The 25,746-nt window shown below is 34.8% G+C and overlaps 1 protein-coding gene across 1 annotated transcript in view; it reads left to right on the top strand.

Annotated features, from left to right (window-relative positions):
* SNX4 (sorting nexin 4) overlaps window positions 1-25,746 on the top strand; it is a 78,833-nt gene that overhangs the window by 29,576 nt on the left and 23,511 nt on the right. The window contains exons 6-9 of the mRNA XM_074214713.1: window positions 2,731-2,786; window positions 8,775-8,847; window positions 17,097-17,158; window positions 21,321-21,386. Of these exons, the coding sequence (XP_074070814.1) occupies window positions 2,731-2,786; window positions 8,775-8,847; window positions 17,097-17,158; window positions 21,321-21,386 (257 nt within the window). The remainder of the gene's footprint in view (window positions 1-2,730; window positions 2,787-8,774; window positions 8,848-17,096; window positions 17,159-21,320; window positions 21,387-25,746) is intronic.

The following is a 25,746-nucleotide window of genomic DNA, read 5'->3' as shown; positions in this document are numbered from 1 at the left end:
CAAAAAGGAGACAAATGAATGAAGGTTTGGGCATTTAAAGTATGATGAATAAAGTTAGGGATGTGTCAGATCCAAAGGAATGGTAGTAGATGGGGGGAGGGGGAGTGATTATATTTGAATTTTTTTTATATTTTGTATGATTTACTTCAATAAAAATCTCAGTAATTTGGTTATGCCAAAGAATATTAGGTTCAAGAAAGATAGGGGTAGAGAATGAACCTGTGATTTAACTAGTAGAGAAAACTTCCATTACCAATTCAGGTCTACCCTTTCTCTGCAACTTAGTCTTAGGGAGTTACCTAAAGCCCTAGGAAAGTTGGGTGACTTGCCCAGGTTCATACATGTAGTCAGTCTCTGTCTGAGGTAGAACCTGAACCCAGGTCTTCCTGACTTTGAAGTCAGTTCTGTCACTCTACAAATAACCACTATATTTTTTCTACAATTTTTTATCAATGGCGTATCCATTTTGGTAAGCTGCTATTTGTATGAAGGCAGCATGATCTAGTGGGTAAAAGTAGGGCCAGAGAGTGATCTTTTTTCTGACACACACACTGACTCTTATTCTCAGGATGTAGGAAACAGTCATTCACTTTTTTTTTTAAGGTTTTTGCAAGGCAAATGGGGTTAAGTGGCTTGCCCAAGGCCACACAGCTAGGTAATTATTAAGTGTCTGAGACCTGATTTGAACCCAGGTACTCCTGACTCCAAGGCCGGTGCTTTATCCACTATGCCACCTAACTGCCCCCAGTCATTCACTCTTGGAGAATTCAGAAAAACCTGGGTTCAAGACTTGCTACTGATATGTCTGACCACAGACAAGTCACTTAACTTCTTATTCTCCATGGCAGCTCTATAAGACTCTAAGTTACAGACTTTTACCAGTCTGGACAGAGTTTCCACACTGGAAATTTCATATATTGATGAAATCATAGGTCCTGACATTCCTTCCTTGCCAAAAAAAATTAAAATGTCTTTAGTGTCTTTATTTATGAAACCCTTTGTTTCTTGGGTATTTAGTTACAAACCATGGGATAATGCCAACTCAAATTTTTTGTTTTGTTTTTTAGTTTTTGCAAGGCAATGGGGGTAAGTGGCTTGCCCAAGGCCACACAGCTAGGTAATTATTAAGTGTCTGAGGCACTGTCAGGTACTCCTGACTCCAGGGCCGGTGCTCTATCCACTTCGCCACCTAGCTGCCCCCCAACTCAAATTTTTTGTAGTCTTTATTGTTTTCATTTGTTTCACTTGTTAGCAAATTATTTGTGTATCTGCTGCAACCTAGACAGATTTGAGAGCCTTATCACCCAGTAACAACAATTTTGAAAGTTCATCTCTAAGTGAAAGAGATTGCAATGTGTCATTGAAAAGAGTGTTCTTAAAATAATCACAGATTTTTTTTGAAGTATTTAAATTATTAAGTTTCTGAGGTAAGAAAGGCCAGTGACTAGCCTGATCTCAGAGAGAAAAAGAAACCAGTAAAATTGATGAGGACCTAAGGATAATTCTCTTGGTTTGATTTTCTGAGAATCTCTATAAAGGAGCAAATGTTTGCTACAGGGAGAGGCTTTTCAGGAACACTGATAAGGCAGGGTTGAATCGGATAAAAGTATGGCATAGATGTGGATAGTGCCAATGCACTCTCATTGGTATGCAAATTCATACCATTTGGGAATTTTATAACTGCCTCCTAACAAATCTATTGGCATTGATAGGTAAACTAACTTTTTTAGTACTCCTCATGATTCCTGTTCTGCTAGAGGTAACAAGTAATTGCTTATCTTAAAAACAAGTTTTGTTGATGCTTTTCATTTTTTTTTAGTCGCACTCATTTCTAGTTATTTCCCTTTCCCTCCTGCCCCTAGTTTTGAATCTTCCCTTATACCAAAGAATGTGGTGATCAGTTCTGACAGTGTATATATATATAAAATACTCTGCCCCAGGAGTCCCCCACCTTCCTGTTAAAAGTTGGAACTTGAGACAGATAGGTGGTGCGGTAGATAGAGCATCAGTCCTCCCTATAGTAAAATCAGTCCAGGAGGACTTGAGTTCAAGTCCAATCTCAGTTGTGTGACCTTTTGCAAGTCACTTAACACTATTGTCTTGCAAAACAAAAAGTTGGTACTCATTATTAGTTTTCAACCATTCAAATAACTTGTGAGAGTTTATTACTGAAACTTTTATTTGGAGTATTGGTTTTTTTCATCTTAGACTACTAGAGACAGTTCATAATTTGTGGGACTTTATAACATTTTACACTTGTTGGAAAGGAATTTGTATCTTCATTTAAAAAAAAGTTACTTGGTGCCTCGTGGAATTTGCTAGTGAGGATTGTTTTCATCCACTCCTTTATTTCCTAAAATCTTGGAATCAAAAATGAAAAAACTACTATCCTTTTGGTTTGTAATAAACCACTTTGTCTCTGGGGCCTACTCTTATTATATCACCTGAGAATAATATAGAACTATTTCCCAGTATTGTAATTTTCTGAACTGTTCTATTTCTTTGACATTCACAAATGCCTAAGTTTACACTCCCTGTTTTTGTGATGTTTCTGAAAAACTAAATGACAAAATTCTTCTTGTGAGACTTGTGCACTTGTTCAAATGTATTTGACACTGTGATATGAAGAAAATTTTATTTTGGCATCTTAATTCTAGAAGGCAAGTAAAACTGTTTGATTTTATACACTGAAATGTAATTGTAATTGAGTTAACAAATTATTTTTTCCAGGCAGACTCCAGGTTAAAAGCTCTTAATGCAACATTCAGAGTGAAAAACCCAGACAAGTAAGGTTTTGTTTTAATAACAATTACAATGTTGTTTTGAATTGTGCCTTTCAAAAACTATTTAATTTTTTCATTTCTGAATGTATGCGCTTTATTTACCCAAGATTTTAAATAGTGATTGAAGTCTGATAAGATTTGGTTTAAACCAGTTTAAATCTGGCTTTGAAATTTGGACTTGATTATAATCAATTTAAGAGTATGTTTAATGGGAAATCTTTTAGAAAACCAAACCACACTATCTCTTTTCAGTAATCTTAAGTATTGTTGAAGGGATTTTTAAAAAAGCAAAATACCTTTCATTTTATTTAAAATATTTACACACTTCCTGTTTTTCATCTGGATGGAATGTATTTTTTTCCTTCACTATGAATTGGGCCAATTTTGTACTTTTAGTTGCTGATCTTAGATCCTGTGAGAATAGAATTGAAAAGTTAATAGATAATAATATAGCACAATGATAATAACACAGATTGATTTCATTTTATTGCATGAGAAAAGTATTTATTGATCATTTCCAAAATAATAGGAGCCATCTAAGTATGGTTGTGTTAGAAGAAGCTACTGAGTTCAACATTTGGCCTTCTAATGGAATGAGGGTTAGGGACTCATCAGATTTTTAGTCCTCTCAACTTTTTGAATTGAGACCTAATTCTGTTGATAAGATCCTTTGATTGGAAATTGATTCTTGTATTAGTCCCAGCACTGCTACCAGTGAATGACAATTACTTTCTTCCTCAATTTTCCTATCTTTAAATAAGAGGCTTGAAATTAACTGTTTTTGAGGAGAAAAATTTATTTTGTAGGGAGGTTTCTTTGGAAGTTTGATGAGAAGAGACTTGTATCAAAAAATTCTATTAAGTAGTGTTTAAAACCAAACAAATAAAACCAAAACCTGTACCATTACAGAACCATTCCATACCACAATGAGGTGCTGTGTATGTGGGGGGGGGGGGGGGATTTTTGTTTTTTTTTTCTGATTTCCCCAGATTTTCTTGATACTAAAATTTTTTTTAATTTAAAGGCAATGGGGTTAAGTGACTTGCCCAGGGTCTCACACAGCAAAGCAATTATTAAGTGTCTGAGGTCAACTTTGAACTCAGGTCCTCCTGACTCCAGGGCCAGTGCTCTATCTACCGTGCCTCCTAGCTGCACTTGATATTTTTAAGATATCACTCATCCTATAGTAATTTTGGAATTTGAAGCCTTGGGTTCAAAATCCACCTCTCCTTTTTGGACCATCTTGTGTGACCTTGAGCAAGTCACTTAACCTCTTTGGACCTTAGTTTCCTTAACTATAAAATGAGAACATTGAACTGGATGTTCCCTGACCTTCTAAAATCCCTGATGTTAGAAATTGCTACAATTTTTGTTGCTACTATGTTACTTAATCTAAAATTTCCAGGATATAATTTTTTTTGCTATTAACAGAATATAAATATAAAGGGGCAGCTTGGTGGCGGGGTAGATAGAGCACTGGCCCTGGACTCAGGAGGACCTGAGTTCAAATTTGGCCTCAGACACTTAGTAATTACCTAGCTGTGTGGCCTTGGGCAAGCCACTTAACCCCATTTGCCTTGCAAAAACTTAAAAACAAAACAAAACAAAACAAAATAATCTCATTAGACCTTTATACAAACCTTCAAGGCAAAGGTGCTGTTATTAAATGAGGAAAACTAAATATATATATATATGTATATGTATATGTGTGTGTATATATATATATATATACATATACATATATATATATATATACACACATATATATATATATATATATATATATATATATGAGAGAGAGGAGATTCCCCAAATGATCTCTGTGGTCCCTTCAATTTCAAGAGTTCATGGTTAACTTCTGTGTTATTTCTGTGTCAACTCAGAGATAATATTTGTTTTAAATATTTTCAACTTGAGAATGTTTTAGCCAGATGTGGGGAATAAAGCTGTAAAAGCTGTTATAAAATTTCTAGCTAATGCTTCAGGAGAAATTAGTCTGTGGTTTGTGTAAATGATTTTATAACAACCCAATTTTATATGCTTTGATAAGCACTCTTATATTTGATTTTACATAATGCAGGTCTAGATATCTAAATGTAAATCTATCAGTTTTCTGATTCTCAGTGAGTAATCAGGTTGGTTGTCATTTGAATATAATTTTTTGAAGTTTTTTGTAGTTAACTTGATTGATATTTTGTATTAGACCTGGTCATGTGAAAATGTACTTTGATGGAAAAATAGTAATAATAAATTGACCTCCTTATGCTTTTTAAAGGAGAAAAGTATAACTGAAGATGACTATAATTTAAAAATAAAAATAACCCTTTGCCTTCATTATCCTAAAAAAAAGTTTTATAAAGGGAAAAAACCCGAGACTTTATGGTACTTAAAATCTAATATGCACAGTGTTATTTCATCTTTGCCCATTAACATTTTTATATAGTTAGGAAACATTTCCATCTAGCTTAACAGTTGTTTAAAATCAACTTTACATATTTATTAAAGTTTCTACGTAAAATTTAGTATGATACTAAGCAACATGAAGAAAAGACATGTCTTTTTTTCTTCCACACTTACTGATAGTATTGATATTTAGAGTATTTAAAGGAAGAAAGAACACAGCTAGATGATAGAGTAGGTAGAGAACTGGACCTGAGCTTAAGAAGACACATCTTCCTGAGTTCAGATCTAGCTTCAGACATTACTTAGTTGTGTGACCCTGGGCAAGTCACTTAATCCTTTTTGCCTCAGTTTTTTAATCTGTAAAATGAGGTAGAGAAGGAAATGACAAGTCATTACTGTATCTTTGAAAACAAAATTCCAAATGGGATCACAAAAAGTTGGACATAACTGAAAAATCAAACAAGAGCAGGAGAAATAAAGTAAAGGAGGTGCGATGAAGGTAGCCTATAAAGAAGACAGCAAAGAAATTAGAAGAGAAAGAATATTGGAGAAGGCTTCCAAACAGAAACTGCCTTGGCAGCCTACTGTCTTTGACCTTCTGCCTTTGCTTTCAAAGGACTTAAGTTTCCTTAGATCATGGGGTTAGAGCAAAAGACTTTTGCCCTTGACTTCTTGCTCCTGTCTTCAGTGTTGTTGTTAGCATTCACTGGTTAAATTGCAAAATTATTTTATTTAAATATGAGAAAATTTTGGTTTGGAAATTGAATACTGTAAGAAAATTATTAAATAAATTTGACATTATACATTCTCTATTTTTCCCTTCCATGTAGCTCACTCATTTCTTTAGCCCCAACCCTCAGAAATCACTTGATTCTTGTTTTTGTTTTGTTTTTAGGATTTTTGCAAGGCATATGGGATTAAGTGGCTTGCCCAAGGCCAGCTAGGTAATTATTAAGTGACTGAGACTGGATTTGAACCCAGGTACTCCTGACTCCAAGGCTGGTGCTTTATCCACTACGTCACCTAGCCGCCCCAAATCACTTGATTCTTTATTGATCACCAGGTCCCTTTCTTGAGTTCAGGATGAAACAATCACTGAATGCCAATTTAATAGTTTTAATCTCCCTTGTATTCTAGCAGACCTCTATCTTATTCCACTAAATTCTTTCTGATTGCCTGAATAATTTTACCCAAGTCTTCATCTCTGACTTTTTAACCTTTACCTTTCTGGCCATTCTTTGTAGCTTCTATCAACTGATACTACCTTTTCTTTCATTCTCCAAAACAGCTTCCTACTTATACTTGCCTTCTGGAAAATTCTTTTCCAGTTCAAGTTCAGTTTGAAAAGTTTAGGTAATTTTCCTGGTCCCAGAATATCATTCCCAGGATTGTCTTCTCCTTTTTAATATCAACTTTCTTAAAATCCACATTTATATTTATTTCATATATTTTATTCATTCTCTTCATGCATAATATGCTTACTTCTGTTGTAATCTAGGAAGGGGATACTTAACTATGTTACAGTTTACCTTCTCAATTTCAAGCCAAGTGTATAGAGGCCTAACTTTGTTTATTCTTTTAATTTCAATGAATACTGGGCGAGTTTCCCCATTTGAGCCTGCAGGTATTGCTGGTTATATTGACTAAGATGAGTAATACTGACTTAAAGGAAGAATTCCTTTATTATATTATATTACTTGTAATAACAATATATAATAATAATAATAATAATAATATAGTATATTATATTACTAGACTTTACAACTAATACTTTTGCTGGTTTCTAATTATGACTCTTGTAGGAGGAGGAATAAAAATTTTCCTATTTCACATTCATTGGCCGCTATTTCTCTCAATTTAAATGATTAAAGATCAAGTGGTTGAATTCTATTGGTATTCTATAAGCAACTATGTTGTAAACATGTTTCAGAATTTTTAGACTTAGAAATTTTGTTAAAGTACACTGGGTTCTTGGCTGGCCTTAGAGGAGAAGGAATCTAGACCAAGACATCTAACTAACCTATTGTGAGGAAATCTTGAAAGACCTAATCATGCCTGTTTCTTTCATTCAAGGCTATTTGGAAGATTCTATTTGTTCAAAGGCAGTAGGCCCCGAGTGAGGCTTAGAGAATTGTTTGCCTCTTGTTGCTCAGCCTAGAATGAGTGATAGGGAACCTCTGGCCCACAGGCCACGTTGGTCTGGTGTTGCCCAATCAACCACAGGTGGAACTCCAAATTCAATAATTTTAAGAGCTTTTTAGGGTAATTAATTAATTAATTAGGTCTAATCAGTTAATTAAATGTTTGACCAAATATAGCCTGAGAATGATGTGGTAAAGATCCAAATGACCCTTGCCAGAAAAAAAGATTCCCCTCCTCTGGCCTAGATGAATAGGAAGAAATAAGCAGTGAGAAACTTCAGTGGCAGCAGCATGAAAAAAAAAAAAGCAACCTTTAGATTTCTCATACAAAGTTGCTTAAAGTAATAAATTTTCTCCTGTTCCATTCAGGATGCTGCAAGGAAGTGAGGCCATCCTAACAATGTATTTATTCCCTAATCATAACCACCCACTCTTGTATGGCCCCTGACTTGGTTCTCAAAAGGCTAGTTAGCTAGAAAATGATGGGGGGGGGGGCGGGGAGGATGGTGGAAAAATACCAAGCAGTATTAAAATGTTTTTACCTAATAACATGCTATGCATTAATGAACATTGTTCATACTCTCAGCCCTGCTTGCTTTCCTTTTTTTAAGTCACTGACCTTGACTAACTGCTAGTTTATCACTGATCTTCATACTGTCTGTCCCTACTTAGTTTTAAACTATATACAGAATGTACCAAAAGTCTCTGGCTTTTAAGAGAGGCCTCATTTGAAAGAACATAGCCTATGGAATTAGAACTGACTTTGTCTCCTAGCTTTAACATTTATAGCTGTGTAATCCCTGACAAGTCATTTCTCTCTGAGCCTTCATTTCTTCATTTGTAAAATAAGGGATTGTATTAAACAATTTCTAAGTTCTCTTCCAACCCTGTCTACAGAGGGAAGTAATTGAAAATTTTTATATAGAATTTCTTGTTGAATGCCTAGGCACAGAAAAATTCCCTTAAAAAAATCTTGAGACAAATCTATTTTCCCTATTTAATTCCAAGATGATTTTTGTCTGGGAAAAACCTCACTACACAATAAAGATTTTAACATGACTTGCTCCTAATTTTATTTTGAAATTGTCAATGAATAAGCTTGTGCTATTTTCTTTTAGAATTTTATTAGTTGTATTAGGCAAGGCAATATCTTTAGCTAATTTGTTATTAAATAAATTATCTTTTTTTTTTTTTTTTTTTTAGATTTTTCAAGGCAATGGGGTTAAGTGGCTTGCCCAAGGCCACACGGCTAGGTAATCATTAAGTGTCTGAGGTCGGATTTGAACCCAGGTACTCCTGACTCCAAGGCTGGTGCTCTATCCACTGCACCACCTAGCCACCCCTAAATAAGTTACCTTATTAATTAACAGTTCTTAGATCTTAGTACTTTCAGTTTGTGAATTCTTGTTCTTTAATATAATGATGCACTATCTTTATCCTTTTCCAGGAGATTTACTGAACTAAAACACTATGGTGATGAACTACAGTCTGTCATCTCACACCTTCTTCGAGTCAGAGCCGTAAGTGATCCTCACATGCCTTTTGCCAGAGAATTTATAAGGCAGCACAATTATTTAACCACAATTAAGTGGGGGGAGCGATACTCATGTTCAGTAGCTTAGAATTTTTGAATCATTTCCATGTGTTTTGTAGAAACAATGCACATTTTTTCCAGATGATCCATTTTGAAAGGTTTTCTGGCTGTGCATTCATTTATTAAACTAATGTTTATAATTTAGTATATGTATTTGTTTTAATATATTGTTAAATCTTTCATTTCATTGTGAGACTATAACTGATTGCTTTAAAATCTATCTAATCTCTTTTCACCCTGAATTTTTTTTTTAAAGATTTGTAAGATTTCACTTGTAAGAGGTCTTTTATCTTTGCTCTTAACCTTCTTAAGGCAGGTTTATTTGTTGTAAAGGAAAGCTAGTCTTCTAGGAAAATCAGTCATTTCAGGGTGATTTATACTTATCATTATGGTTTGACTCTTGCTAGCTTTTGGGTGAATGGATGGGCCTGAGAATTGATACCTTATTCACTCTCATCCTTTAAGAAATCCTAAAGCCTTAGAACCCATCCTTCATAAAAAAAAGACTATGACAGGTCCAAGGAAGTCTAAGTTTTCCTATATCAACCCAGCATTCATTTAAATTCGTAGAGAAGTTCCAAACTGACCTAACCTTCTGGCAAACCTATATTTTCATGATAGGAACCTAGCCTTTTATATTATATCTACTTTTCCTATTTTACAGTTAAACAGACCAGAGAGTTAAATTGACTTGGATGATTGTATTATTTTAGTTAAATTTAATTCTCATACTGGAAGCTAGATCTTCTCTTCTCAGTTATATGTTATTTTCACTCTAATGCTATGTCACCTCTAAACTTGGGTCTGGTGGATTGATTTATTCCAAATATATATACCATGAAAACTGGAGTAGAATTGGCTGAGCTTTAGGACCCACAGGTAAGCAATAGCAAAATCTCTCTAGTTACATTCTTATCTGTATTATTCTTCAGGAATAAGTTACACTGAAAATAGTTGTCAGGATTCTCTGTGGTATGACATAACAGAGGATATTAAATTCAGAGTTGGAATATCTAGATTTGAGTCTGGACTGAGATCCTCTAACTGTATTGTTCCCCATAAATGAATATTTGGTGGCAAAATACAACCTATATGTGTAAAGTTTATCTTATGAAGGTTCAGGAACAAACCTAATAGTCATTGTTAGCCTAAAGTCTCTTAGGATGTATAAGCAAACACAAGAATATCAGCCTTCTTAGTCCTGCCAAATAAAAATATTTTAAGAAGTTGAGTAAGAAAGATATCATCACATAGTAAGAGATGTTTTTATTTACTTCAACTATAAATTAACTTTTTCTCTTAAAATTAAAAGGAGTCCATTGAAAAAATATTATATGTAATATTCAACTTTTTTTTTTGATTTTTGCAAGGCAAATGGGGTTAAGTGGCTTGCCCAAGACCACACAGCTAGTTAATTATTAAGTGTCTGAGACCGGATTTGAACCCAGGTACTCCTGATTCCAAGGACGGCGCTTTATCTGCTATGCCACCTAGCTGCCCCTAATATTCAACTTCTTAATACCTACTTGTTCTGTGATCTGTGTTCTTTGTTCCAATAGGATTTAATTAATAAAATACTTTATTTGCTAATACCTTAAATAGTAAACGTTAAATTTCATTGAGTTCAAGACATTTTTTTTCACATAAATTTAGGATGAATTTCTTGACCTCTTGAGGTAAATTTATAAAATGATTTTTATGTAAGATAAAAATATAGCTTATACATTTATATAAGTTGTATCTTCTGCAAGATGACTCCTTTACAGCAAAAAAAAAACACAAGTACAGATATAGGCCCCATGTATACACACACACACACACACACACACACACATATACACACAGAGTTGGGGTAGTAGTTTATTTGTCCCAAAGAACAACATGCAGTAAAAGTGTGATAGTGTGATATAAATGAAGACCTGTGTTCAAGTCTTACTTCTAGCATATACTAGCTGTGTGACTATGGGTAAGTTAATTTAACCTCTCAGTGCTTTAAGAAATTCTAAGACCAAAAGTTAAAAAGCTGCTGATCCTGTATCTCTGTGAATTCCCTCACTCAGTTTCTTACAGTGATAAAATTTCAGGTCCTAACCTGTCTCTTTCCTATCCCACCCAAAATGTAGTAAAGAAATTGATGGGAAGGGAGATTGTTAATAGTACAGATTGAATAGGAACAGAGGGATGCTATTCTAGAATACATAATGCATATGTATTATATTTTAAAAAAAAATAATGCTTTTGAGGTCACAGAGGAATAGAATGAATTATGTTGTTCTTAATGCACGGTTGTTTAGTCTTTAACCAGTGATGATTTAGGCTAATTGTATCATGCATTGAAAGCTTAATCATCTACCACAAAAATATGCTGAAAAGGTGACTTAAAGAAAAATTGAAATTGCAAATCACAAGGTGAGTGTTAAGCAGGTTTCATAAGAGAATTGTATTGTCATAGTCTAATGCTGCAAGAGTGGACTGTTAAAAGATTATTTTGTCAAGTTGAAATGTTATATGATTAGTAATAATAAAAATAAAAATAAACCTAACATTTTTAAAGCACTTACTATATGCCAGGTACCATGCTAAGTACTTTACAGTAATTGACTCATTTGATCCTTAAAAGAATCCTGTGAGATAGGTGCTGTTATTATCCCCTCATCCCTAGATTTTTCTAGTGACACTATCTTACTATTAGTTTAGTTTTTTATCACATTCCCTCAGCAGCCCTCATTACCCTTTTTTCCTATTCTTGATTCTTAGGCTTTTCATTAAGGTTTAACCCTAACACCTATCAAGTAGGATTAAAAAAAAAACAATTATGAAATAGTAAAGTTTGCCCTTATAGGTTTGCAGGTTGTCCAACTCTCTTATAGACCTGCAGTCCCTGGAAGCTCTGAGAGTTAATTGGATAATCTCATTACTTAGGGTAACCCTGAGGCTTGTAGAATCAGGAGATAGTGGTCGCCAAGCATTTGATACAGCTATTATGGCATTCTCTAAAAAATGAATTTTATTACAATATTATCACAGTAGTTTTTGAAGAGGCACAAGTACCTTTTGTCACAGATAGTTCCTTCCCATACTTTAAACTTTAGAAATCAATTCCTGTTTAACTTTTGCCTTTTATTTGAGTCTCCTCTGCCTGGATCTTATCCTTAATGTCTCATTTCTACTGCATTCTACATTCAGTTCTTTCCCCTAAGAAGTTTTCCGTCTAATGAAGGAGAAACTACATAACTACATGTTTCGATATAAAATTTGTACCTAGTAAATTCAAAGTAATTTTACTGGAAGCAGACATTAATGACACAGGTGGGGGGGGTGCAGTTGTTCTGTTTCTCAGAGTTTAAAATTCTGGGAGTAAAAAAGGTGGAGGATTCTTTATTTTTTAACCTCTGGAACTGAGGAAAAGGCAATGCCCCTTTTATCTATTCATACATTTCCTAGTCATTTCATACTCATTTTCTGCAAATGAAACCTGCATGAAATGCTCACCCTTTTTTGCCTGGAGATTGGTTAGTCATGTTCCTGAAGTTGATTGCTCAAGATCTCTCAACAGAAGTTCATTTCTGTTTTCTCTTTTGATCAGAACTTTACAGAGCTCTTAGTTTTTCCTGACTGTCTGGATTGTTCTTTTCTATTATTTTTGTTCATTTTCCTGAAAAAGTGGGAACAAACCTTAAGCATCTGAGAAAAAAATCATTTAATGTACCTTTCCTCTATATCTTTCCCAGGACATGACACAATAGAGTGTGATTAATCCTAAAAAAAACAAACTTTCTTCAAATCTGTTGGGGGGGGGCTGGTGAGGCAGAGCCAAGATGGTGGAAAAGAGACTCTCCTAAGTGTGCTCTCCATAATATTTCAAAAATCTTAAACTTATGACTCTAACTAAATTTTTGAGAGAACCCACAGAAAGATACAGTGAGGCAATGCTCCAGACCAAGGTAACCTAGAAAATAGTGGAAAAACTCCACTTTTAGAGGGTTAGAGGGTTGACCCTGCCAGAGTGAAGGAACTTCAGCCTTCCCGGAAATAGCCCCAGGATGCCTGGGAGCCACAGCTCATAGCAGCAAAAGTACTTTCCTGACCTGTACCCTGGGGAGCACTGGGCACAGCTTTGGAAGATCAGCAGCAGACCTCTGTCAGATCAAGTGCGAAGCCCCGGCCCTTAAGTGCACTCAGTGTAGAGGTGGTGGCTGCGGCAGCCCAGATCCAGGAAAAAGAAGCAGGTGTGGAACTGGCAAGCAGGAGCCTCAAGGCAACTGAGCCCTGAGTTCTCAGCCTACCGCCGGTAGGGGAGTGGAGAGAGACTTCCGAGTCTGTCCTCTGTACCTGGAACAGGACTCTTGGGACCCTGAGCACATTCCAATCCTGATTGCAGTCTAGGCCTCCCATAGAATAGGCGCCCCTCAGCCCCAAGACAGAGGGGTGCACTTGTGGTCGTTGACAGACCCGGAGAGCAGTCAGAGTGTCACATACTGAGATCCTTGTGTGTGTGTGGGGGGGTCCCAATAATACTCAAAACCTCAGTAAGCACCCTAAAACCAGACACAGGCTAGAGAATACTTTGTCTATGATCCCAAGAAGGATCAAAATACTCAATCTGAAGATGAGGAAGTACAAGCTCCTGCATCAAAAGACTCCAAGAAAAATGGAAGTTGGGCTCAGGCTATGATAGAGCTCAAAAAAAGAATTTGAAAATCAAGTAAGGGGGAGATAGAAGAAAAATTGGGAAAAGAAATGAGAGAGATGCAGGAAAAACATGAAAAAGAAGTCAGCAGTTTAGTCAAGGAGATCCAAAAAAAATGCTGAAGAAAATAAACATGTTAAAAATCAGCTTAGGTCATATGGATAAAACAGTTCAAAAAGTTATTGGGGAGAAGAATGCTTTAGAAAGCAAAATTGGCCAGATGGAAAAAGAGATAAGAAAGCTCTCTGAGGAAAACAAATCCTTCAGATCTAGAATGGAGCTGAAGTAGAAAATGTGAAACATCTCAATGAAAAAGCAACTGATCTGGAAAATAGATTCAGGAAATATAATTTAAAAATTATTGGGCCACCTGTAAGTCATGATCAGGAAAAGAGCCTTGACCTCATTTTTAAAGAATTCCTACAGGAAAATTGCTGTTATACTAGAAGCAGAGGAAAAAATAGAAATTGAGAGAATCCACCAATCTCCCCCTAAAAGAGACCCCTAAAACCCCAGCAATATTATAGGCAACTTCCATAACTCCCAAGTCAAAGAAAATATTACAAGCAGCCAGAAGGACATAATTCAGATATCGTAGAACTGCAGTCAGGATCAAACAGGACTTAGCAGCAACTACATTAAAGGTTTGTAGGTCTTGGAATATAGTATTCCAGAAGGCAAAAGAGCAACTGAGAATTAACTACCCAGCAAAACTGAGCATCCTCTTCCAGGGGAGAAGATGGACTTTCAGTGAACCAAGGGAATTTCATATGTTCCTGTTGAAACGACCAGAGCTGAACAGGAAGTTTGACCTTCAAATACAGGACTCAGGTGAAGCATAGAGAGTGGAGGAGAAGGGTAAAATATGAGGGACTTGATGATGATGAACTGCATGTACTCCTGCATAGAAAAATGATACTGATAATATTCATATGAAACTTCTCATTTAATAGAGCAGGTAGAAGGAGCTTTTATAGATGCAGCACAGGAGAGAGTGAATTTGAAGATATAATATGTGGTAAAAATGGAGTCAATAGAAAAAAAGGGAAATGTACTGGGAGTAAGAGAAAGGAGAGGTGGAATAGGCTAAGGTATTTTGTATAAAAGATATACACAGGGGTGTCTAGGTGGTGTAGTGGATAAAGCACCGGCCCTGGAGTCAGGAGTACCAGGGTTCAAATCCGGTCTCAGACACTTAGTAATTACCTAGCTGTGTGGGCTTGGGCAAGCCACTTAACCCCATTTGCCTTGCAAAAAAAAAAAAGATATATACACACACACACACATTTGCAATGAGCTATTGCAATGATATGGGAGGGGGAATGAGGGAACCTTCACTCTCATCAGAAATGGCTCAGAGAGGAAACAGCATACACACTCAATAGAATATGGATAGCTAGAGTAAAAAGGAGAGAAGGGGTAAGGGGGGGATGTGGGTGATAGAGGAAAGGGTAGGTCAGGAGAGAATAGTCATATATAACACATTTTCTTTTTTACTTCTTGCAATGGGCTGGGATTGGGTGGCCTGTCTGGGGCCACCATGGGACCAGGTGGTTGATGGATCTCAGGGGTGGTATGTGGGCTCAAGGCCTCTTGGCCCCAGAGCCAGTGATTAGTCTGTTGTGCCACTCAGCTACCCTACAATACATTTTAGAAGAGAGAGTGAAAGGAGAGAGAAAATATAATATATGATAGTGGGGAAGTATGGATGGAGGGAATTACAATCAGCAACAGTAGAAAAATATGAAGTAACTCTTGTGAGGGACTTGTAAAGAATGTGATCCACTCAAGGCAGAGCTGATGGTATCAGAACACAGACTGAAACACTTTTTCCCCCCCTCTATTTCTCATGAGGATCTATATTTTTTGGGGGAGGGGGTATTATGTTAACTCTTAAACAAGAATATTTTAGTAATGTGTTAAACACTTGTACAAAAATATTCATAGGAACTCTGTTCGTGGTGGGTGGCAGAAAATTGGAAATTGAGTAACTGTCCTTCAATTGGGGAATGGCTTAACAAAATGTGGTATATATGTGTGTGTGATAGAACACTATTGTGCTATTAGAAGTCAGTAGGGATGGGATTTCAGGGAAACCCAGAAGGATTTGCAAGGACTGATGATGAGTGAGATGAGCAGAACCAGAGGAACATTGTGTACTCTAGCAGCAGCATGCGGGTTATGATCAACCTTGATGGACTTGCTCATTCCATTAGTGCAATAATCAGGCACAGTACTTTATTTTTCTTCCTTAGGGATACTATTTTTCTCTCATCACATTCAACTTAGATCAATTTATATCATGTAAACAATGTAAAGACTAACAGAGTGCCCTCTGTGGGGGATGGGGGTAGGGGGGAGGAAGCAAAATTAAGGGGAAAATTGTAAAAAAAAAATTCAAAATAAAACAGGAGTGCTTAAAAAAAAATCTGTTCTCAGGCTCCCTGTTGTCTGTATATTCATCATTTGTCAGGCTTGGATTTGCTGCTTTTTTTTTCTTTTTTTTTCCCCATCATCATTAACACTAATCAAAGGTTAGTTAGCTTCCTTGAAGGATCAGAAACTGGAGAGTTAACCTGCCAGGCACCTCAGGGAGTAGAGTACATTCCTTTCTCTTTTGGGGTTGGACTCTGCCAAAACCTGTTGGATGAAAAAAGTTTTTAGAATTCTGAATTCCATGGTAGACATAGGTTAGCTGTCAGGGTTGATAGCTTTAAAAATCACATTTACTGGTAAGTACTGAGTTTTAAAACAAATCTATGTTAGACATTTCTTTTGAAGGCAAATATTTGCCTAAGACTTAAGTTCCTTATGTTCATTTCAACTCAGTTTCCCCTTTTTTGTTGTCTGTACTGGGGCAGAATTCTAGAGATAGACTAGGATTCAGAAAATCTTTATGTCTTGGACTGATTTAGGAATCTGGAACAAAAGCAGGTTTTGGGGGTGATAGAGGAAGCCAACATTCCTAAAAGCTTGGGTTCAGGAATTAAAGGTAAGAACTGTAGAAAGTTCCAGATGGAATGAGGCCTGAGTTCTGCCTAGGGTAAATTAGACAGCTTTCTAATAGATATGGTCTTAATACTGAGTCTACCATCTCCTGCAGTTGATGGTCTCAGATATTTAAAGAACTAGTGTCTTCTTTAAGTAGAGTCTTTACTAGAATTGAGGATTCACATAAGGTGATTTGGGAGCCAATTTTTATTAATAATGTCAGGAATATGCTATATCCTTGGCATATGGAAGGGCTTCAAGGAACCAGTTGGACACCTATGATTTGTACAGCTAGTGCTGAAATTCAGTTTATACCTCCAAGGTAGGGTCTATAACTTTTGGAAAATTTTAGTGGAGGTTAACTAGTAAAAATAGCACATAACGTGAATTTTTATTTAATATTTGTGGCATAAAGGGTTGTAACTGAGTTTGCATACTATTTTTGAAATATAATTAACTCAACCTAAATTAGCTTCTATAAACATTTGTTTTAGAGAGTGGCGGATCGACTCTATGGTGTCTATAAAGTTCATGGAAATTATGGAAGAGTTTTCAGGTAAGCATTAGCATTCTAAAGCATTCCTCATATTTTTAGTCAATTTGCCCTACATATGGGAAATGATTTATCTTTGTAAATGTGTGGTTCTGGTCAGTAGAACATATAATCTGTGATGAAAATTGAAACTGAATCCAAAGAAGCTGGTTTTACTTCTGGTTCCATCATTTAATTATCATGGAACTTTGGGCAAGTCTTTTCATCTCTTTGCTTCAGAGTTATAAAATGAAAAAAATGGCTTATATTATCTTCTTTATAGGTAGGTATCTTTTTCAGGGTAAGTGCATTGTGAATGTGCTATACAAATATGAACTACTTTGCACTATTTTTGATAATAATTAGAATCCATGATATATAAAAAGACCTTTGTTTAGAGGAGCTTATCTTCAAGATCTAGATCTTATAGGTAACTGATCCTATTTCTTTGATTTACATATGAGGAAACTGAGGTCCAAAGGTTGTAATATATCAGTGATTATACAACAGGTCAGTCATGAAGCTAGAAATAAAACAAAATCTTAATTTTCACATCAGGGCAAAAAAATTCTTGATTAATGAGCTATGATATTACGATATTACTGAATGCTGAATCATAAGGAATGTTGATTATTTATGGGCAGATGTAACTGCCAAATTTTCTCATATCTAGAGCTCTTTTTCTACTCTTTTTTTTAAAAGACAATAAATGTGTAGAAGTGAAAGACACGTTGCTGTTATTGAAAAGACCTATTGCTCTTTATTAAATTCTTAAAAGGAAGTATTTTCTGGTCTTAAGAGGATTTTATATACATAATTGAATGTTTTGAATAAATCATTTGTTCTGTAGTTTTCTTTTTGTTCCTAATGTTTTTGACTCACTCCAATTTTCTTGCTAGTTTTTTATTAAAGTACTTTTTTGGTTGAATATCTTTTATTAAAATTTTGGTAGATGTGGTAGTTTCTTGTCTCTAGTCATTTAAGGATATTAATTCCTCAATGTATGTCATTTTTTTTCCCACGTTACCAAAACAGTGTTTGTGATCAAATTTAAGTATGTTTCAGAGCATTATTAAGATTGTTGCTAATATGTGGAATGCAGAATTGATTGCTTTTCATATTCCATGGTCGAAATGATGGATTGCTATGAGTAGATGAGAAACTCTCTCCCTCAAAAAAAAAGATGTTATTGCAGTAATTTTCTAAAAAATTCATAGAGTTTGGAATTACAATAATGAATTATGCTGAAAGTCAATATATATAATTCACTTAATTTCCATATTAATTGCTATATTCCTTTAATCCATTGTTAGAAATTAGACTAGCAGTATTTTAATTCTGTCTGAAAAAAATCATACTCACACTTTGTCTTTTTCTAACCTTTTTCCCCAGTCAGTCAATTTTTAAATAATCTTCATATCAACCAAATAAACTAATTCATATGTCCAGAACATATTTGGATTGTTTTTAAAAAATCTGTTGATATTTGAAATTTCCCTTTATTATAGACCTTTCCTATGGGACACATCTGTTGTGCATGATAGCATTGAAAGGAGAGACATTCATTAAATATTCTTGGTACCAATGTTCACAGAAAATGGAGAAAAACCAGGTGTTTCTAAGATAAAACATTTATTGCAATCACCAAAATATCTAGCATAAATTAATCAAGCAAGCTAATTTTTTAAATTAATGAGCACTAGGGAGAATAAACTTTTAAAAGCATTATTTGAACTGATATCATTCTAAATGATAATTTGTAGCTTGTCTTAATGGGAAGAAAACAGATAAAGTAAAAGACTCTTGCTTTTTAAGAAAACATGCATAATTTTTACTATTACAAAAGTTTATTTTGGTTAAATAGAACTCTGCCCATTAGGTCCATCAATAACCATTTATTCAGCTCCTATTATGTGTCAAGTAACATGCTTAGTGCTGAGGCTCACATTCAGGAAGCACACCAGTCTATAAAGACAACAGTGTATAGGGATATATGTAATAGACATGATGTAATTTTGAAGGGAAGATACCATATGTGGTATGTATCAGGAAAGGCCTCATTTAGAAAGTTGCACCTAATTTGAACCTTAAAGGAAATTGAGGGGTCTGAAAACAGGGGTGATAAAGGAGTGTATTCTTGTTGTCGAGGACAGTCCAAAGCCATCAAGATGATGTACTCACTTATGAGAAATAGTTTTATTTAGTATTTTATTTTCCCCTAATTACATGTAAAAACAATTTTTAACATTCATTTTTTTAAAATTTTGAGTTCCAAATTCTCTCCCTTCCTTCTTCCCCATTGAGAAGACTAGCAATTTGATAGAGGTTATACTTGTGGAATCCAACAAAACATTTCTATAATAGTCATGTTGTGAAAGAAAACAGATAAAATTAAAAACCTTGAGAAAAATAAAGTAAAAAAGTATACTTCAATATGTATTCATTCAGACACCATCAGTTCTCTTTCTGGACATACCTTTCTTCATCAAGTCTTTCAGAGTTGCCTTGAATCATTGTATTGGTGACAATAGCTAGCTCACAGTTGACCATCTTAAAATATTGCTGTTATTTTGTACACAGTACATTTCACTTTGCATCAACTCATGTAAGTTTTTCCAGTTTTTCTTAGAGCATCCTACTCATCATTTCCCATAGCAGAGTAGTATTCTAACACAATCACATGCAACAACTTGAGAAACAGTGAAAAAAAGATTATTTGACTATGTAATAGGGAATTTGAAGTTGAGTAATGTAAATAAGATAGGAAAAGGCAGTCAGATTGTAAAGAGCTTTAAATGCAAAACAGGAGTTTATATTTGATAACATGGTTAAACCTAGACTTTATTTTCTTCAGCATTTTTATTTTTTTGGATCTCATTGATTAAGCTGCTGACTTCGTTTTTATGTTTTCCCTGCATCTCTCTCATTTCTTTTCCCAATTTTTCTTCTACCTCCTTTAGTTGATTTCAAAATCTTTTTTTTGAGCTCTGTCATGGCATGAGCCCAACTTTTATATTTCTTGGAGTCTTTAGATGCAGAAGCTTGGACTTTCTTCATCTTCTGGTTGTGTGTTTTGGTCCTCCATGGGACCAAAGTAATTGTCTATGGTCAGGTTCCTTTTTTTTTTCTGTTTACTCATTTCCCCAGCCTGTCTGGTTTTGGGGTGCTTCCTGAGCTTTTGAGTATTATTGGGACACCCCCACAAGGACCTCAGTCTGTAAGGCTCTGACTGTTCTCCTGGTCTATTGAATGACCACAAGCTCACCCCTCTGAGGCCCCAGACTGCGTGCAACCAGGGTCTGAATATGGTCAAAGCCCCAGAGTTCTGTCCCAGGGACAGAGGACAGACCTCAGCACTCTCCCTCCACTCCCTTACCTTCCATGGGCTGAGTGCTCCAAACCTGGATTTTGGAAAAAACATTTTTGGCAGCTTTGTGAAGGGAGAATTGGAGAGGAGAAGGACTTGAGGAAGAGAGAGAGAGAGAGAGAGACCTACCAAATTTTGATTGGAAAATTAGACATATGATCAGGGTTATGCAATGAGATAATGACAGAACTAGAGCAATATTCTTTTAGATTCAGGTAGCACCAGTGTGTCTGATCAGTTTTTCTTCATTCACATAGGAAGGAAAACTGCACTATGACTCTTAGTGCACCTATTTATGGAAATGTTTTTGCTGTCTTTGACATCTTTGGAATATATGCCTAACAGTGGGATCTCTGGTCAAAGAATGTAGCCACTTTCTTTTTTGTTTGTTTGTTTGGTTTTTTTTAGGTTTTTGCAAGGCAAACAGGGTTAAGTGGCTTGCCCAAGGCCACACAGCTAGGTAATTATTAAGTGTCTGAGACCGGATTTGAACCCAGGTACTCCTGACTCCAAGGCCAGTGCTTTTATCCACTACGCCACTTAGACACCCCTCACATTCTTTTTTTTTTAAATATTTAAAATTGTTTTCCAATGTATTAGTGTACCCATCTTATAAAAAAAAACCATTTTCAAGTGTGATTGATTTGGATTTGTTGCTTGAACATAACTTACTTGCGTGTCAAAAACACACATACACATGTGCACATGCATATTCTTTAAATATTATATATAGAAAGAAATAATATGGAAGACTAGCCTGTTAATTTGCCACATCTTTACTTTATATAATATTTATAATTTTATCTGCTTTTTTCTTAGTGAATGGAGTGCCATAGAAAAAGAAATGGGGGATGGACTACAGAGTGCAGGGCATCATATGGATGTGTAAGTTCCTATTGAATATTGGATTATTAGATTTAAAATTTTTGATGTATCCTGATGACAGAATTTGTCATGTTTTTGTCTTTCGTTTGAACAATTTCAGTTCACTTCAACAACTGCTTATTTTATCTTTGTCTATATTATGTTTGGTGTTCAGTAGTTCCTTCTGCATTAAGCATATATGGATGTTTGTCATTGAATCATAGCATATTTGTTAGGGAAAAAAGCTTTAGAGATCTGCTTTGGCCTTTTTATTTTACAGATGCACAAAATTAAGTCCCAGAAGGGCATTAAATTAACATTTAATGTTAATGTGTACATAATTTATCTCATGAAGCTCTCGTGAGGAAGATGTTTTGTAAACCCTGGAGTGTCATAGAAATGTGAATCACCATCATCATCCTTTCTGATGAACTTTGGTGATAAATGCATGCTAGGACTTTACATTGGGCAATGTTATCCTATCTCTTGGTTTTCAGTAAATTTATAGATAATATTACATTGAAGCTACCTGAGGTAACATCTTTGGTAATTTAGTTTTAAGAATTTAAATAGGAAGTAGGAGCCTCTACTTGTAGACCTGGATTTTGGCACATTCTGAATGTCATTGAAACCTCTTGCTGAATCTTATAATTCCTTCTGCCCTCTTTTACACTTCCATTCTCAGTTGTGGCCTTCATGATATAAGCTTTTGGTATATAGCATAATTCATTATTTGGAATCCACTGAAGAAGGGTCAGCGCATATACCCAAACCTCAATGAAATTTGTTGTTCATGTTAGGCAAGGACCTTTGTAATTAATGTGGAACACCATCTTAATGGACACATAAGCACTCTTTTTTTTGATACTTTATTCCCAGATTCCTATCTTAAAAGTCAGGTACCTTTGCAAATCTGCAGTTAGCTTTAAAAGTATTAATAAACTTTTTAAAAGTCTATAAAAAATCAACAAGAAAATTAGCATATATTGCTTATCTGTTTTCTTGGAAAACCATATTAGATTATGATAAACTTTAGGTCTTTCTCCAAGCCTGATGGCTTCAGCAATAGTACTACTTCTATAGTTTTTAGTATTTGTAATCCTCAACTCAAAACAACACCTTGATTCCAAATTTGCTAAATACTTGAACATTTTTTTCCTTTTTTCATCAAATATATTATTTAATTTATTTTTAGCATTGTTTTCTTTTTAAATTTTGAGTTCTAAATTCTTATCCTCATTTCCATTCCCTCTTCCACCTACTGAGAAAGTAAGCATTATATCAGTTATACATGTGAAATCATGTAAAACATTTCCATATTAGTCCCATTTTCAAAAAAAAGCAATTAAAATAAAGTGAGAAAAATTATACTTTAATTTGCACTCAGAATTCATCAGTTCTCTCTCCATAGGTGCATAGCGTTTCTTCATCTTGAATCCTTTGTAATTGTTTTGAGTCCTTGTATTGATCAGAGTAGTTTCACAGTTGATCATCCTTACAACATTGCTGTAACTGCACAATGATCTCCTAGTTCTTCTCACTTTGCTTTAAAAGTATCATTTCATATAAGACTTGCCATATTTTCCTGAAACCACCCTTCTTATCATTTCCTGTAGCACATTAGTCCATCATAATCATATACCACATCTTTGTTCAGTCACTCCCCAATTGATAAACTTCCTCTTGATTTTCAATTCTTTTCCAACAAAAAAAAGAGCAGCTCTAAATATTTTTGTACATACATGTATGTTTCTTTTTTACTTTGATCTATTTGGGACTGAGTCTTAGTACTGATATTGCTGAATCAAAAGGTATACATGGTTTACAGCCTTTTGGTAATAGTTTGAAATTCTTTCCGGAATGATCAGGTCAATTAACAACTCCACCAACAGTTTAATAAGTGTATCGATTTTCCCTCATCCTCTTCAGCATTTATCATTTGTAATAGATATGAGGGTAATAGCTCAGAGTTGTTTTAATTTGACTTTCTCTATTCTATAGAAATTTAGAAGATTTTAAGTTTTTTAGAAGATTTTTTCTTATGATTATAGATAGCTTCAATTATTTCATCTGAAAAATGTCTGTTTATATATTTTGTCGATTTATCATATGGGAATTGACTTATTTTTTTATAAACTTGACTTAGTGTCATTCTCAGTATATGTTTGATAAGTGAGACTTTTATCAGACATTTATTTAAAAAATTTTTGATTTTACATTATTGTTTTATGTTATCTTTTAGCAAAATAGTTTCCTTGATTGTCCTTATTAATTAGATCTATTTTTGCTTTTACTTTGTCTGAGTTTATGATCTCTAACCCTGCCTATTTTTTTTAAATTTCAGCTAAAGCATATTAAGTTCCTTTCCTTCCCTTCATTTTAACTATATATGACTTTTGTTTCAAGTGGGTCTCTTGAAAACAGCATATTGGATTCTGATTTTTTTTTTTGGCAAGGCAATGGGGTTAAGTGACTTGCCCAAGGCCACACAGCTAGGTTATTATTAAGTGTCTGAGGCCGGATTTGAACTCAGGTACTCCTGACTTTAGGGCTGGTGCTCTATCCACTGTGCCACCTAAAAGCTCTTTCTTGCATGACTTTTATATGAAAAAATTTTTGCCATCCTATTTCTCCATTCTGCTTCTTTGCAGTAAATCTCTCTTTCTCATTGCTTCATTTATTTTGGAACTCATTCCAACTATCAGCTCACATCCATACTCTCTGGCTATATAAACTCCTTTTAACTGCCCTAATAATAAATAAGTTCTTCAGTGTTACATGTTTCATCTTCCCAAGAAGAAATGTAAATAGTTTAACTTTATTGATATTTTTATAATTATTCTTGCATGATCACTTTTTTGTGCTTCTTGAGTCTTGTGTTTATCAAATTTTATATTCAGCTCTGGTTTTCTTATGAGAAACACATGAGAGTCCTCTATTTCATTAAATTTTTAGTCCATTTTTTCCCTTGAAGGATTATATTGAGTTTGCGGCATAAGTTATTCTCAATTATAATCCTAGCTCCCTCATCTTCCAGAATATCATTCCACACTCTGATCCTTTAATCTGAAAGCTGCTAATCTTTTGTGATCCTAACTCTGATTTAACAATCTTTGATTTATTTGAACTGTTGAATTCTTTGAACTGGAAACTCTGGAATTTGGTTGTAATATGCCTGGGAATTTTCATTTTAGAATCTTTTTCAGGAGATGATTAGTGAACTTGTTCAATTTATATTTTATCCTCTGTATCCAAGATATCAGGGCAGTTTTCCTTGATAATTCTGGAAATATTAATGTTGGATCCAAGTCTGAGTTTCATTCTTGCTCAATAGAGCCGCACTGATTAGCCTTTCCTAAAGAAATATACTCTAACCTCCATAGAAACTCCAAACAATGCCATTCACCTTCATGAACCCCCAAACAAAACAAATCCTCCAAGGAGATGCCAATGGCTCCCAGTCCCTATAGAAACCATACCATCCTGCCTCCTATATCCTATATCCTGTAAAGGGACTTGCTCTCCCCACTACCCACTGTTGGAGTCTGCTTGGACCCAGCAAACTCTTTATTTGATCATAGCTTTCAGGTAACCTAATAATTCTTAAATTATCTCTTGATCTGTTTTTTAGACTATTTTTCCAAGGAGATATTTGACATTTTCTTCTCTTTTTTCCCATTCTTTTGGCTTTATTTTACTGTTAATGTTTCATGGAATAATTGGCTTCTATGTGCGCAATTTGAATTTTTAAGGAATTACTTTCTTCAGTGAGATTTTCTAACTTCTGACTTTGTTTTAACTATTTATTAAGTTATTGTTTTCTTCAGTACTTTTTATGCCTCTTTTTACCAAGTTATTAATTCTTTTTTCATAATTTTCTTGTATCATTCATATTTCTTTCCCCAATTTTCCCTCTACCACTCTTATTTCTTTCCTGACCTCTTCTTAGAATTCTTTCTGAACCAGGGTACAATTATCATTTTTCTTTGAAATTTTCATTGGAACTACTTTGGCACTTTTGTCTTCTTGATCTGTGTCTGGATCTTCCCTGCTGCTTTTAGATTTTTATGGTCAAATTCTTTTTTTGTAATTGCTCTTTTTCACAGCCTATTTCTTGACTTTGAATTTTATGTTAAAGTTGGGCTCTGCTTATTTGGGAATGGTGAAGGCACTGTCTGAAGCTTTACTTTTTTTTATGTTGCTGTTCTCAGAGCTAGTTTTGGGCTTCTGCAAAAGTTGGTACTTTCAAGGTGATATGATCTTAAGAGAAATGATTTTTTTGTTTGTTTTTATTTATTCTCATTTTGTACAAATAATTTTTTATACATTAATAAAATATTCTTGTTTAAGAGTAAACAAAATACCCGCTCCCACCAAAAAA

Source organism: Macrotis lagotis, chromosome 1, assembly GCF_037893015.1.
Source record: "Macrotis lagotis isolate mMagLag1 chromosome 1, bilby.v1.9.chrom.fasta, whole genome shotgun sequence".
Taxonomy (NCBI): Eukaryota; Metazoa; Chordata; class Mammalia; order Peramelemorphia; family Peramelidae; genus Macrotis; species Macrotis lagotis.
The sequence above is the reverse complement of the archived record's forward strand: the minus strand, read 5'-3'. Positions and strand labels throughout refer to the sequence as shown.